The sequence below is a fragment of the Oryzias latipes genome, chromosome 20 (genome assembly GCF_002234675.1).
Source record: "Oryzias latipes chromosome 20, ASM223467v1".
Lineage (NCBI taxonomy): Eukaryota > Metazoa > Chordata > Actinopteri > Beloniformes > Adrianichthyidae > Oryzias > Oryzias latipes.
Window position 1 is genome coordinate 1,621,567 of NC_019878.2, and position 14,831 is coordinate 1,636,397.

General features: G+C 41.9%; 1 protein-coding gene across 14 annotated transcripts in view; it reads right to left on the bottom strand.

Moving 5' to 3' along the window:
• The window catches only part of LOC101160890 (receptor-type tyrosine-protein phosphatase mu), a 156,686-nt gene that overhangs the window by 8,310 nt on the left and 133,545 nt on the right, over positions 1–14,831 (bottom strand). For 8 of the 14 annotated variants that reach the window (XM_023949905.1, XM_023949900.1, XM_023949902.1 and 5 more), the window contains 9 exons: positions 13,059–13,146; positions 12,807–12,883; positions 12,699–12,735; positions 10,119–10,216; positions 8,904–9,020; positions 7,651–7,805; positions 7,433–7,568; positions 4,224–4,373; positions 3,937–4,149 (listed from right to left, as the gene is read on the bottom strand). In XM_023949905.1, the coding sequence (XP_023805673.1) occupies positions 3,937–4,149; positions 4,224–4,373; positions 7,433–7,568; positions 7,651–7,805; positions 8,904–9,020; positions 10,119–10,216; positions 12,699–12,735; positions 12,807–12,883; positions 13,059–13,146 (1,071 nt within the window). The remainder of the gene's footprint in view (positions 1–3,936; positions 4,150–4,223; positions 4,374–7,432; positions 7,569–7,650; positions 7,806–8,903; positions 9,021–10,118; positions 10,217–12,698; positions 12,736–12,806; positions 12,884–13,058; positions 13,147–14,831) is intronic. The other 6 variants (XM_023949910.1, XM_023949904.1, XM_023949901.1 and 3 more) reach the window with 1 other exon arrangement.

Consider the following 14,831-nt stretch of genomic DNA (forward strand, 5'->3'; position numbering starts at 1 on the left):
CGGTAGGAAGAATCAGTGGTTAGCAGCAATGAGTTGCAAAGACTGAATGCTGAATCACTGAGCTCTGCAGCAGGTCTTCAAAATCCATTGCCCCTGTCTTTGTGGCTTGCATTTGTGTGTTGGGGTCATGATTGTGTGTAGTCAAGCTACACTCTTTTAACAACATTAACTAAAATCAAAGTTTTGGGGCATTACAGACTGATCATATCCTTTCAGTCTTCTCCAACAAACCCTGGTTTGCTGTCTTTTGCAAATGAAGAGAAAAAGGAAATGCAATCGAAAACTGGTGATGCTGCAGTGTTCCAGGTAAAAGGCCTTTGGATCCTGGGCTGTTTGTAGTGTGACTGTGGAAGGTTATGTCACTGTTCCACACAGAATTATAGATGTTAGCAGCGAGCTCAACTTTCATTTAGACATACTGTATGATGGACATACTGTTTGATGGACATACTGTATGTTGGACATACTGTTTGATGGACATACTGTTTGATGGACATACTGTTTGATGGACATACTGTATGATGGACATACTGTTTGATGGACATACTGTTTGATGGACATACTGTATGATGGACATACTGTTTGATGGACATACTGTATGTTGGACATACTGTTTGATGGACATACTGTATGATGGACATACTGTATGATGGACATACTGTATGTTGGACATACTGTATGATGGACATACTGTATGATGGGCATACTGTATGATGGGTATACTGTTTGATGGACATACTGTATGATGGACATACTGTATGATGGACATACTGTTTGATGGGCATACTGTTTGATGGACATACTGTATGATTGACATACTGTATGATGGACATACTGTTTGATGGACATACTGTATGATGGACATACTGTATGATGGACATACTGTATGATGGACATACTGTTTGATGGACATACTGTATGATGGACATACTGTTTGATGGACATACTGTATGTTAGACATACTGTATGATGGACAAACTGTATGATGGACATACTGTATGATGGACATACTGTTTGATGGACATACTGTATGATGGACATACTGTATGATGGACATACTGTATGTTAGACATACTGTATGATGGACAAACTGTATGATGGACATACTGTTTGATGGACATACTGTTTGATGGGCATACTGTATGATGGACATACTGTTTGATGGACATACTGTATGATGGACATACTGTTTGATGGACATACTGTATGATGGACATACTGTATGATGGACATACTGTTTGATGGACATACTGTATGATGGGCATACTGTATGATGGACATACTGTTTGATGGACATACTGTATGATGGGCATACTGTATGATGGACATACTGTTTGATGGACATACTGTATGATGGACATACTGTATGTTGGACATACTGTATGATGGACATACTGTATGATGGGCATACTGTATGATGGACATACTGTATGATGGACATACTGTTTGATGGACATACTGTATGATGGACATACTGTATGATGGACATACTGTATGTTAGACATACTGTATGATGGACAAACTGTATGATGGACATACTGTTTGATGGACATACTGTTTGATGGGCATACTGTATGATGGACATACTGTTTGATGGACATACTGTATGATGGACATACTGTTTGATGGACATACTGTATGATGGACATACTGTATGATGGACATACTGTTTGATGGACATACTGTATGATGGGCATACTGTATGATGGACATACTGTTTGATGGACATACTGTATGATGGACATACTGTATGTTGGACATACTGTATGATGGACATACTGTATGATGGGCATACTGTATGATGGGCATACTGTTTGATGGACATACTGTATGATGGACATACTGTATGATGGACATACTGTATGATGGACATACTGTATGTTGGACATACTGTATGTTGGACATACTGTATGTTGGACATACTGTTTGATGGACATACTGTTTGATGGACATACTGTATGATGGACATACTGTTTGATGGACATACTGTATGATGGACATACTGTTTGATGGACATACTGTATGATGGACATACTGTATGATGGACATACTGTATGATGGACATACTGTATGTTGGACATACTGTATGTTGGACATACTGTATGTTGGACATACTGTTTGATGGACATACTGTTTGATGGACATACTGTTTGATGGACATACTGTATGTTGGACATACTGTATGATGGACATACTGTTTGATGGACATACTGTATGATGGACATACTGTATGATGGACATACTGTTTGATGGACATACTGTATGTTGGACATACTGTTTGATGGACATACTGTTTGATGGACATACTGTATGATGGACATACTGTATGATGGACATACTGTATGATGGACATACTGTTTGATGGACATACTGTATGTTGGACATACTGTATGTTGGACATACTGTTTGATGGACATACTGTTTGATGGACATACTGTATGTTGGACATACTGTTTGATGGACATACTGTATGTTGGACATACTGTTTGATGGACATACTGTATGATGGACATACTGTATGATGGACATACTGTATGTTGGACATACTGTATGATGGACATACTGTATGTTGGACATACTGTATGTTGGACATACTGTTTGATGGACATACTGTTTGATGGACATACTGTATGATGGACATACTGTATGTTGGACATACTGTATGTTGGACATACTGTTTGATGGACATACTGTTTGATGGACATACTGTTTGATGGACATACTGTTTGATGGACATACTGTTTGATGGACATACTGTATGATGGACATACTGTATGATGGGCATACTGTATGATGGACATACTGTTTGATGGACATACTGTATGTTGGACATACTGTATGATGGACATACTGTATGATGGACATACTGTATGTTGGACATACTGTATGATGGACATACTGTATGATGGACATACTGTTTGATGGACATACTGTTTGATGGACATACTGTATGATGGACATACTGTTTGATAGAAATACTGTTTGATGGACATACTGTTTGATGGACATACTGTATGATGGACATACTGTATGATGGACATACTGTTTGATGGACATACTGTATGATGGACATACTGTTTGATGGACATACTGTTTGATGGACATACTGTATGATGGACATACTGTTTGATGGACATACTGTATGATGGACATACTGTTTGATGGACATACTGTATGATGGACATACTGTATGATGGGCATACTGTATGATGGACATACTGTTTGATGGACATACTGTTTGATGGACATACTGTATGATGGACATACTGTTTGATAGACATACTGTTTGATGGACATACTGTATGATGGACATACTGTATGATGGACATACTGTATGATGGGCATACTGTTTGATAGACATACTGTTTGATGGACATACTGTATGATGGACATACTGTATGATGGGCATACTGTTTGATAGACATACTGTTTGATGGACATACTGTATGATGGACATACTGTATGATGGGCATACTGTATGTTGGACATACTGTTTGATAGACATACTGTTTGATGGACATACTGTATGATGGACATACTGTATGTTGGACATACTGTATGATGGACATACTGTTTGATGGGCATACTGTATGATGGACATACTGTATGATGGACATACTGTATGATGGACATACTGTAGGTCACAGCTTTTCTTTGATTTAAATTTGTTACAGTAATAACTTTTGGCTTCACTTTCCAGGTTACTAACTCAACTCGACTGGATTACATCATTCATTTGAAGATTATTTTAGTTGTTCAGAGTTCAGTCTAGCTAGCTTTCTAGTCCATGTGGCAAGATCATCGGGTTGACAATTTCAGTGCAAAACACTCAGAAATCAGTAAAAAGCAACAATACGTGAGCCTGAAAGCGTCATTTGGTGCTGTCAAATCACAACATTTACAGGAAACTAGTTGAAATGCTCAGCCTCGACTCGCCTCCTGGTGCAAATGCTCGTGCAAACACGAGTCACCTACATCCATAAGGGCAGCATTGATGTAGTTGGAGCTCTCTCCATCAATAGTGATGAGAAATGGCAGGCAGCGGTCTGGGGGCAGCACGTCCATGCAGCGGTTCTTCTCGTGGTTCCGGGGCAGCAAGGCGATGCTGCAATCTTCCACCCGCAGAGTGGGTGTGACCATGTTCAGAGTCTGCACAGAGAGATTCAGAGCCTCAAACCAAGCCCACCACATTGAGCCAATCCCATGTCCGGTCAGTGCATTACCCGAAACTCTTCCTTGATCTGGCAGGAGTTGGTCTGAGGATCCAGGCGGTTCATCTCATAGTAAACAGATCGCAGCTGATTGGCTGGAATGGCTGTGTCCCCACACAGACATGCCTCCAGGATGGCGTCGTGGATGAAGATGTACTGCTCCTGCAGCAGAGAGCAGGACACACGGGGTCAGAGGATGCTCTGCACCTCCTCCAGGTTGAAGTGACAGGAGCAACGCTGCTGAAATGTCACTTCATGTATGATTTATGATGACACACAACAGCAGCAGTGACATTAAAAGTTGGATGGGGGCCATGACTTTGTCTGCATGTGACTTCCTGTCAGGCAGAGCTGGATGTCATCATAGCCTGTGAGCAGACATGCAGACGAAGAGTTAAAGGAAAAGACGTAAAAAACCTCAATGAAGACTAAAAAAAAGGAAACGCATATTCATATGAACAACTAAATGCATAGCATCTTTGGGTGAAATTGTTTTTTGGTTTTGCCCACCCCATTCCTCCCCCCTTTGTATGCTGCTTTTTTTTAAACTAATTTTTGGATGAAAAACATCTTCATGACTGTAGAATGAACGGCAGCTGAAACCTAATCCCTCCTCTGATGTGAAAGCATCAGCAGCTCAGGGGGGTATTCCAGGAAGAATGTTTAAACTACCCTGACTTTAAGCCTGAACTCTGGCTTAAATCCGCCTGAACTTGCTTACTCTGGGTATGTTGGTTCCAAAAGACCGGATATGAGTTAGTGTAATTACGCTCCACTTGGTACCCCTGGGTTAATGCTCGTGCACAGCGTGTACATAAAGACTTTCTCAATGGATCATAGATATCCCGAGTCACCATGGAAACGCGTAGAGAAAAAAAGAGAGCGCTATACTTCAGTGAGACGGAGTCGGAGATTTTAATGACGGCGTATGAAGATTATACGTCCAATATAAAAGTAACACGGCTGCATCATCAAAAGAAAGAGTTTCTGCTTGTAGTAGAAGAACAGACAAAGTAAACGCACGAGTTTCTGATCTTATTTCAATTCTCATCGTGATATATATATATACAAATTATAAACTTAATAGTTGTTTATACAACTCAAATGTACATAGTTATCTAAGTAAATGTAATATTACTCTAATTCAATTAAATGTTTTTCCATCGTAATTCATTCTATTTCTTGAACTGTCACATGTCTTAGTTAGAGGCTGCAGATTTTCTCATTTTTATAAAATAAAAATAAATGATACAGTGTGGATTTACAATATATACCAAGCATTTAATTACGTCTCTGACTGTAACTTCTGTTTTTATTCCATACTATTGCACTCGTGGTGCAAAATAAACGCATCATCCTCCTCTTCCTCCCTCTCACTCATGGTGCAGAAAGAATTAAATATAACAGGACAAATAAATAGACAAAACACAGAAAAACAACTAAACACATTTGGTTTAAACACCCACACTTAAACCCAAATCCGTCCACACAGGCAAAGGGAATGGTATCCCACAATTCCTTGCGGTGCCAATCTAACAGCAGCACCAAAGTTACACCTACTTAATTGAATTAATATGAATCAAAGTAAAATAACTGTCTGATAACTACGTGTTATTTTTAAGCTGACTGAACTAAAAAAAATTTACTGTATTTTCCAAACTATTAACCGCTACTTTTGTCACGAACTTTCCACCCTGCGGCTTATTCAGTGAAACGGCTAACTTATGCTTTTATTTAACGGCCTCAGAGGGGAGACTGCCTGCATAATTCTATGTCCAGCAACGAGCACAATTGCTTTGACACACACTCAAGCAGCCAAACAGCATGGACCTAGCTTCAGCTCTGAGACACTTCAGTCATGGTGCAATGAAAGAAACACCCATGCTCAGGTGCATCCCACAATCCTTTGGTGCCATTAGACCCAACGTGCACGTGACCGCCACTACAATATGACACAGCTTTCAAGTTAGAAGCAATTGTTAAAAGCAGTGTGAAAACATCCACCATCACCAACGGGTTTGGAAAAGCCGGTCTGCTGCGTGCCAGAAGTTTCCTTCACTGTTGTGGAAGGAAACTTCTGGCACACGCGCCGCGCAGAGCCTATTAGAGCCGCTTAGAGCGCGCATAGGCGCGTGCCGCGTGCGCTTATAAGTCACCGTGCTCTCTTTTACTGGTATGTTTTTTAACCAGCCCTGTTATTTCCACATTGCTTCCGTGTTACTGCCGGAAGGAGGGGAGAGCTGCTTTTGCGCTCCGCTGTAGCTCCCTGCTCCTTCTTAAACACACACGCGGTTTCAGCACATATACATCCTCAATCTACAACACAGTGTGGCGGACTGGGGGTTGGCCCCGCCTTAAACCCCTAAGACTCATGGGAAGTGGGGAATCTGGGTGTGAAGTTTCACACCATAACTGAGGGAGCTGTGAACAGAAGTGAGGTTCATGCTGTTTGGCAGATGTGGGTGTGTTCAAATAAATAGGCTAAACTACTGGTTACTCCTCCCTCTCTGAGACTTCTATGGTGTCTCAGTAATTGGGTCAAGGTAATCAGTAATGTACCAATTAAATCACCATAACATGCAGCTTGTATACAAATGCGGCTTGTGTATGTAAAAAGTGGTTAATCGTTCTAAAAATTGAGTGGGTGTGGCTAGAAATCAGATGCGCTCTATAGCCTGGAAATTATGGTATCTTATTGAAGCAAATAATTAAGTTTGATCAAAGTATAAAGTTTATCTTTCCAACATCCATACGTGGCCTTATCACCCTCTCATGGTGGAAAAAGTATTAACTGGGCTTCTTCATCCACTAAATCATCTTCAAATGGACACGCCATGCTGCTTCACCTCTCTGAAAACAAACTAACCTTCAACTAAACCTGCTCCAGACCAGGTTATGTTCAGAGCATGAGTTGCTATGGCAACTTGACATACCCTGAAACATACTTCCACTCCTGAAATACCGACAAGTTTGCGTTATCGTTAACCTTTTGCCATTGTGATCCTTAAATCTCAACCTCACTGATGATGCCTTTCTCTTGTCTTTGCTTGTGTAAAAAACTCAGAACTGTCCTTGTCAGATTACGTACAGCTTAACTTGATTAGCTTTTATGAACAGTTCCCAGTTCTGCCTCTAGTCAACATTTCTCATTGACCATAGGCTACGCTGAGCCTCATTCTTGTAAAAGAACCCAGTTGTGTTTGTGCTTTGGTGTTGTGTACCTCAGTCTGGACCATGTTGACCCTCCGTGCTCTCAGTTCCCGGACACAGTTGTAGATGTCAACCACGCCCTCCCTCTCTGCCATGTCCAGCATAATGTCAATCACAATAAAGCAGCCTGTGCGTCCTGCTCCCGCACTGACTCACCAAAACACACAGACACACAAGTGAGCTGCAGATCATCTAACAGGATCATCACTGGTGTAGGAACACAGACAACCTGCAATGGACCACGGTGGGGCCGGCAGTGGGTGGAGTCTTGGCCTTCACATGCCGGATGAAGCCCAGCAGGCCGGTGGCATGGAGTGGCACACCGTGGTCGGGCCAGCCAGTGAAATGGAACTGTCGGATTTCTCTGATCTCGGCGACACCCCTCTGAAGAGAAAAGTTGGAGATACCCAAGTAAGAGGAGCTCACTAGTCCGGGTGGGGCAGCCTGTCTGATGATGTTCAGTCTGTGCTAGATTCCAGCTGTTCTCCTGTCTGCCTTTACACTGTGTAGCACTGATTGTTCCTGATAAAAAGAAATGCTTGGGGTGCATAGAAGAGAAAGGCAGAGTAGTTTTTACTTTCCACTATAGGTTGTTTTTTAAAGTAAATGTTGTTTGCGATATGGTTCACACCAACATTTTTCAGCTTCTGACACAAACAGCTGAAGTCCTAGCTTTGCAGGATGGCATCCTGGCATGTTTAGCAATCCCAGGTGACCTGTGAGGTGTTACAGTCCTCTAAACCGTGTTCTAAACCATCTCTAAAAGGCCGGCTTGTTCACGGCTCATTTCGTCACGTCTGACTACGAAACAATCACAGCAGACAAACCAACCGGACCCTGAGGTTGGTAACACGTCACATGGTATTTGTGCGGTGACTGCAGGGAATCTTTCAAAGTCGTGTGAATCACGGATTCTAGATCAGTTTAAGATTGGATGAAACAGAAACAGTTACCATAGCGATCACTAAAACCCACTTTAATGACTAACACAAGTTTGTGACCAAGTTTACATGATGTAAATCTGTCGAAAACAGTGGGAGTGAAAATAGATTTGAACTAATGCTTGACCCTTTATGTTGCTGTGACAGCAGAATAACCCACGCTGTTACTTAGCGTGTGCTATTCTGTCCAATGTTTCACATGAGTTAAGTATAACATACTGGCTTTGTCCGTGTCAGAATCAGCTGGAATCACGATAACTGTGTAAACGGTATTTCAAAGGTGGCAACGTTACAACTTAACGGTAAAAACTGCCATTAAAAAATGATACAAAACACAGAACTGCTGGTCCAATTCCGTAAAGCTCTTAGTGGTACCTCTGACTCTTAAGCGCTGTCTACCAATTCAAGTCTTCCAGCGACACTGCACCATGTCTTTGACATAACTCTGCAGTATTAAAGTACAATCAACCACTGAGGCCTTTGCGTTTTTGGATTTGTGTTGTTCATCTGCTGTGCAGCAAAGCCTTGCAGGTTCTTGTACCTTTTCCACAGCAAAGGTCCGGATCACATACTCTGAGAGCAGCTGCGTCTCAATCAGCGTGACCTTCATGTCTCCATAGATCTCAGAGTCGTCAGGCCAATACTTACAGCACTTTACCTACAAACACACACAGAAACGTCACAAAAATACACACAGAGCTTTTCTTTTATTACTTCACATTAAAATGTTTAGAAATGAACTCATCAAATTAACAAGAACACAAACAAGTGCAGCTGATATTAAAATCTCATTAGAGGCCCCACCCCCATCTCCTCCTCTGTAACAGCTAATCAAACTTGAGCTAATTACACTGTTGCCACAACAACAGGCCACATGCCAGAGGCAGAGCAGGGAGGAAGTGTGACTGGAAAAGAAAGCAGAGGATAATCAGCCAGATCTGTCCTACAATCCCCCTTTGTAAAGGAGGAGGCAGATCTCTGGTGCCTTGTGGGTAATGAGGGCTGGGACGGTAAACGCGCCCACTTGTGTGTGCTTGATCTTGGGTTAAATCCTCCAATTTCAGGAGGAACCAACAGTGGTTTATTGTGATATCAGCATCACTGAGCTGCTCTGCTGATTCCAGCGACAAATCTGTGCACATCTGTAGCGTCGCCGTCAAGAGGACAGGCGCTCGACAACTGAACACAGGATGTGAAGGCTGCCGCTCAGAATAGAAAGTCATTAAAGCGAACAGGTTCTTCTTCAGGAGAGTAGAAAGACGGGCTGTTCGCTGAGCAGCAGTGAGTATAGTAATTGGGCTAGAAGAGGAGCAGAATTCCTCAGGGAGCAGATCTGAGCCTAGCAGGAGCTCTCTAATGAGCAGGTCTTGTGAGCACGCTCAGAGTGATTCCTTAGACTCGCTGAGAACATCCTGTCAGTCCACTGAGCTGTTGACAAACAGCAGGAGGCTTTGTCATCCAGACCATGTCTTCACAGATCTCCTGATCTCTGCTTCATACCCAGCATTTATGCTCTGCCACCTCAGAATCTTTCTGTGCGTGTCGGCTCTATTTCAAGCTGCAGTATAGTTTAGGGGAAATGAAGGCCACAAACACAGCAGTGTTATTGAGAGTCTGAGTTTCAACAAAAAAACAAAGGAGCAGCAGAATCTTGCACAAAAGAAGTGCATTCTGGGAAATGAACTCTCAGTCCCCATCAGTAACAGCCACATGGTCTCAGTACTCGCCCTGCGTTAGTGTGTGTGTGTGGACTCACCCGGCCCACCTCCACCAGGTTGGTTACCATGACAATGGCTGCAGAGTTCTCCTGCCAAACCATCTTCCAGAAGTCATATGCCGTCTCCTGCATGGGACCTGACATCCATACAAATAGGTTTGTGACTTGAGTTTTCATCTGAGCTGCTCCTGTCTTCACTTATATTTACAGAGGGGCAAAAAGTATTTAGCCAGCCACCCATTGTGGAAGTTCTCCTTCCTAAAAAGATTCATTCTTTCCTTCTTTACACAGATCAGTCGTCCTGGTTTCTTTGCTGAAAAACAGCCCCATACCGTGATGCTTCCACCCCCATGCTTTACAGCAGGTCTGGTGTTCTTTGGATGCTGCTCAGCATTCTTTCTCCTCCAAACAGTAGAGTTCTTCCCACAAAGTTCTATTGTGGTTTCATGTGACCATAGGACATTCTCCCAATCCTCTTCTGGATCATCCAAATGCTCTCTAGCAGACTTTAGATGGGCCTCCACATGTACTGGCTTTAGCAGGGGGACACGTCTGGCCCTGCAGGGTTTGAGTCCCTGGTGGTGTAGTGTGTTACTGATGGCAGCCTTTGTTACTTTGGTCCCAGCTCTCTGCAGGTCATTCTCTAGGTCCCCCGTGGGGTTCTGGGATTTTTCTCACCGTTCTTGTGATCATTTTGACCCCATGGGGTGAGATCTTGGGGGGAGCCCCAGATGGAGGGAGTCATCATTGGTCTTGTACGTCTTCTATGTCCTAATAATTGATTTCTTCACACCAAGCTGCTTATGTTTCAGATTCAGTCTTCCAGCCTGGTGCAGGTCAACAGTTTGGTTTCTGGTGTCCTTAGACAGCTCTTTGGTCTTTAGTGGAGTTTGGAGTCTAACTGTTGGAGGTTGTGGACAGGTGTCTTTATATAGATAACCAGTTCAAACAGGTGACATTAATACAGGTAACCAGTGGAGGACAGAGGATCCTCTACAGAAGAAGTTACAGGTCTGAGAGATAGAAATCCTGCTTGTAGATGAACAAATACTTATTTTCACCATAATTTACAAATAAATTCTTTTAAAATCAAACAATGTGGTTTTCTGGATTTTCTTTCTCATTTTGTCTCTCATAGTTGAGGTTTACCTATGATAAAAATTACAGGCTTCTCTCATCTTTGTAGGTGGGAGAACTTGAACAGTTAGTGGTTGACTGAATACTTTTTTGCCCCACTGTACATGTACACTTGTGAGCTCTGTATGCCCAGTCACACACTAATGTGATTACTCACAAAAAACCCAACAAAAACGTTTAGAAGACAAACTTGTGCGTCAGAGTGTGTTTGTGTGTGTCCATTATGGAATCTGGACTGACGTCTTGCATCCATGCGGTCTGAACACTGCCTTTAAAGTCACTTCCTCTTACACTCATTATAAGTCAAGGATCTATAAACTAGTGTTAGGGTTACCCTAACCTTTAAAAAAATCTGTTCATGTGAGGTTTTGTAAGACAAAGATAAACTACAGAATTTTAAAGCAGATATGAAGGAATCGCTTCAATGTCAAAAGCTCTGTTTAAAATGTGAGCAATAACCACATCAAGAGAATACTTTTGGTGGTTGTAGTGATTTAAAAATGAAAATGCTGACAGGAGCCATCTGCCATCGCATTAAATCACATCGTTGGTTGAGATGAAAATACTGGCAAAATATTTACACGGCTCTGAAATTCGGCTGAGGAATCTTGTCAAACTACAATTTATCATTCCTCCTTCTTTCAGTGCAATGTTGTCAAATGGTGCGAGTGTGTATGTTTAACCAGAGATCGGGCCTTTGTTTGGACCACCTCTTTTTTGTTCAGGATCTCAGAGCAGGTGGAATTGTTGAGGACTTGATGATGCAATGCATACATTATGAGATAAACTTTTCTGATGAAATGTTTTTATGTATTAAAATCTTTTAACTTATTTTTTTGCTGATAATGTGTCAAATTCTTGGTTCGTGATAAATTTTAAGATCAATTGAATCGGTTAGTTCAAAAGGGGCCCAAGTCCACAACTTTTCAAAATAGAGATATTACATGTTCTATGGTCTTCAAGGGAAAAGCTATCTGATTATGTGCTAAAAAGTCCCAAGTCTGTTGTAATGTATTGACTATGCTTGACATTTAAAATGCATTAAGTGCTAAATTCCTGGACTTGGGCCTCTCTTGCATGGGTTTAGCTTTATCCCAAAGATGGCAGCACTAGTTATCCAATATGGCAGCTCCCCTGTTTAATTCAAGAAGGGCCCAAGTCCAGAGACTTTAGTTTGCTAGTCCTCTGTAATTATAAAAGTGAGGTGCTTCATATTCTAGCATTCGGAAGCTATGAACTGGAGCTAAATCTGGGTAAAGTATGAATCATTTGGTGTAGCCTCCCTTTAAGTTATGCAATTAAAATCATTTCCTGGAAAAACAAACCTCTTGGACTTGGGCCCCTTTTGAACTAACTGATTCAATTAGTTTAGCTACTACTATCAGCTCAGCTTTTAGGTGGATAGAAAACCTGCAAAACGGCAGAAACACGCAGGATTCAGAACTGAGAATCGTGCACATGGGGCAGAGGAGGACGCCTCACCTTGAGTGGCAATGTAGTGGTTGGGTCTGTGGTATCCCTGAAGAGACAAACAGTTCCAAGAATCAGCTGATGATGACACTCTTATTGTCGAAACTAAGAGTTACTCACATCCACGTAGTTAGCGTTGATATAGTCTGAACCACCGTTGCCATCCTGATGCTGCAGACGCACACGTGAGTGGTCATCTGACACACACACACACACACCGCAAAATAAGTTTGAATGAATGAATGACTGAATGAATTGTCGTTATCATCAGTTATTGTCATTGCAACTAGCACAGGTACAACACAATCTAATTGCTCAGAACAAACAAAGATAGCTGTGTTTTAGCGTGTTCCGGTGGTAAAGGATACTTACAAGCGATGATGTTGCCGTATCGATTCTTCATGCGGTTTTCATCTCTTTTGGCTGAATCCCATGGAGCAGACTGTCCCTCAAAGAACCCCTGAGAACACACACAGAGTCAGAGAACAGTTGAGAAGGCATTGCATTAGCTACTCTGACTCGCATTTGAAGATGAAGAGCTTGTGCAAAATCTGTTTACACCAATACTTTAGAGTCCCACTCCAATCATCTTTTCATCTATTGTCAAAGTGTTTCCAGTGGTCTTTTAGTTATGATTATGCAGTTTTTAAGCAAATTCCTAAAACCTGTGTCATTTTCTAGGACAGTTTCTGCACAGCGGCAGGAGTTCATCGGAAACTCGCCTCTGGATTTTGGGGGGAGTATAAGCTAACGTTAGCAGTGTATCAAAAATAGTGATCAACATCAGAGCCATCCATCCGTCCAGTTCTGATCCAGATTCCAGCTCAGACGAGGAAAACAAAGACGTTCATGGATCTATGTGTCTGATAGAGGATGCATCAGAATGGAGCAGAGCAGGAAGCTCATGGCCCGCCGACTGCATCAGCTGTGTCTTAACTGCAAACTTTTTCCAACCACATTTTTTCATCTGCTCCTGATTCACCACGATTTGAATAAAGAAATACTCAGAAATGCCGTTTTAATCTTACATTCTTTTAAACATCGTGAGAAGATTCTAGAACATGTTCAACACCCCAAAAACACAACTTTCATTGGATTTGGTCTTTAACAACACACCAGCTGTGATTCCACTACACTATGTGCAAAACTTTATCCAAATTCTAGAAATGAAAAAAACAAACACAATTTTGCAATTGCTGTGTTTCCATTAAATCACAAGTATTTATTAGGGATGGGAGTAGAAGCCCCATGAAGCGTTCACGGGGTTCATGTAATTGTGGCGGAAAAATGAACCAACAATTTGGGGCTTTGAAACCACACAGAACAGCGGCATCTGGTGGTGGACTGGACGTATATCATCTGCTTAAACTGAGCTCCTTTTAACACTTCAATGTGGAAACAATGAAGAAAAAACGTAAAACAACACAATGTGTGATGATTTCTGTGAGAAGTGCTTTCTTGACATTGAAAAACAAACATGACATGAATATATATTTACTTACACAATTTTTATAGATACTAACATAATATATTACCTGTGTGTGTGTGCGTGTGTGTGTGTGTGTGTGGGAAATTTCTTTTTCCCAGGGGAAATATTAATTGAGAAGCACTGGGCTACACTGATGAACCAGTCTGGTAGTTACTATGTTTTCTATATTGTGTGTGTGGAGGGGGTGTCTGACCTCCAGGGTAGTCGCTGTGTTAACTCTGGCTAAGCTGCATTGATGTGTGTATTCAGGGTGGACACTTTCCTTGAAATAAACACAAGAACAATACTTGCTGTTGTGTTGTAGGGAGAGGAGTGTGTTATGGACAATAATACAGCTTTAAATGTGTGTTTGTGTGTACGTCTTGGCTGGTCAGTGTGTTGTGTAACTCTTTGACTCTCACAGTTAAATATTTCGGCTCTTGGTGTCAAACTTGTTCACCCCCCCAGTCTAAGGTGACTTGGGGCCAGACATCCCATCCCTGGTAGAGTGATCCAGGTGGTGCTTGTGACGCAGAGGAGAAACATTTCTTCACATTGGTGTTCTATGAAGCCACCAATGACTTTTGGTTTTTCGCATGACTTTTTTGAGTCATAAACCGACGTTATGCATTTTTTGAGCGCTAGCAGCTGAGTGCTAACGTAGATGAACGGCGACT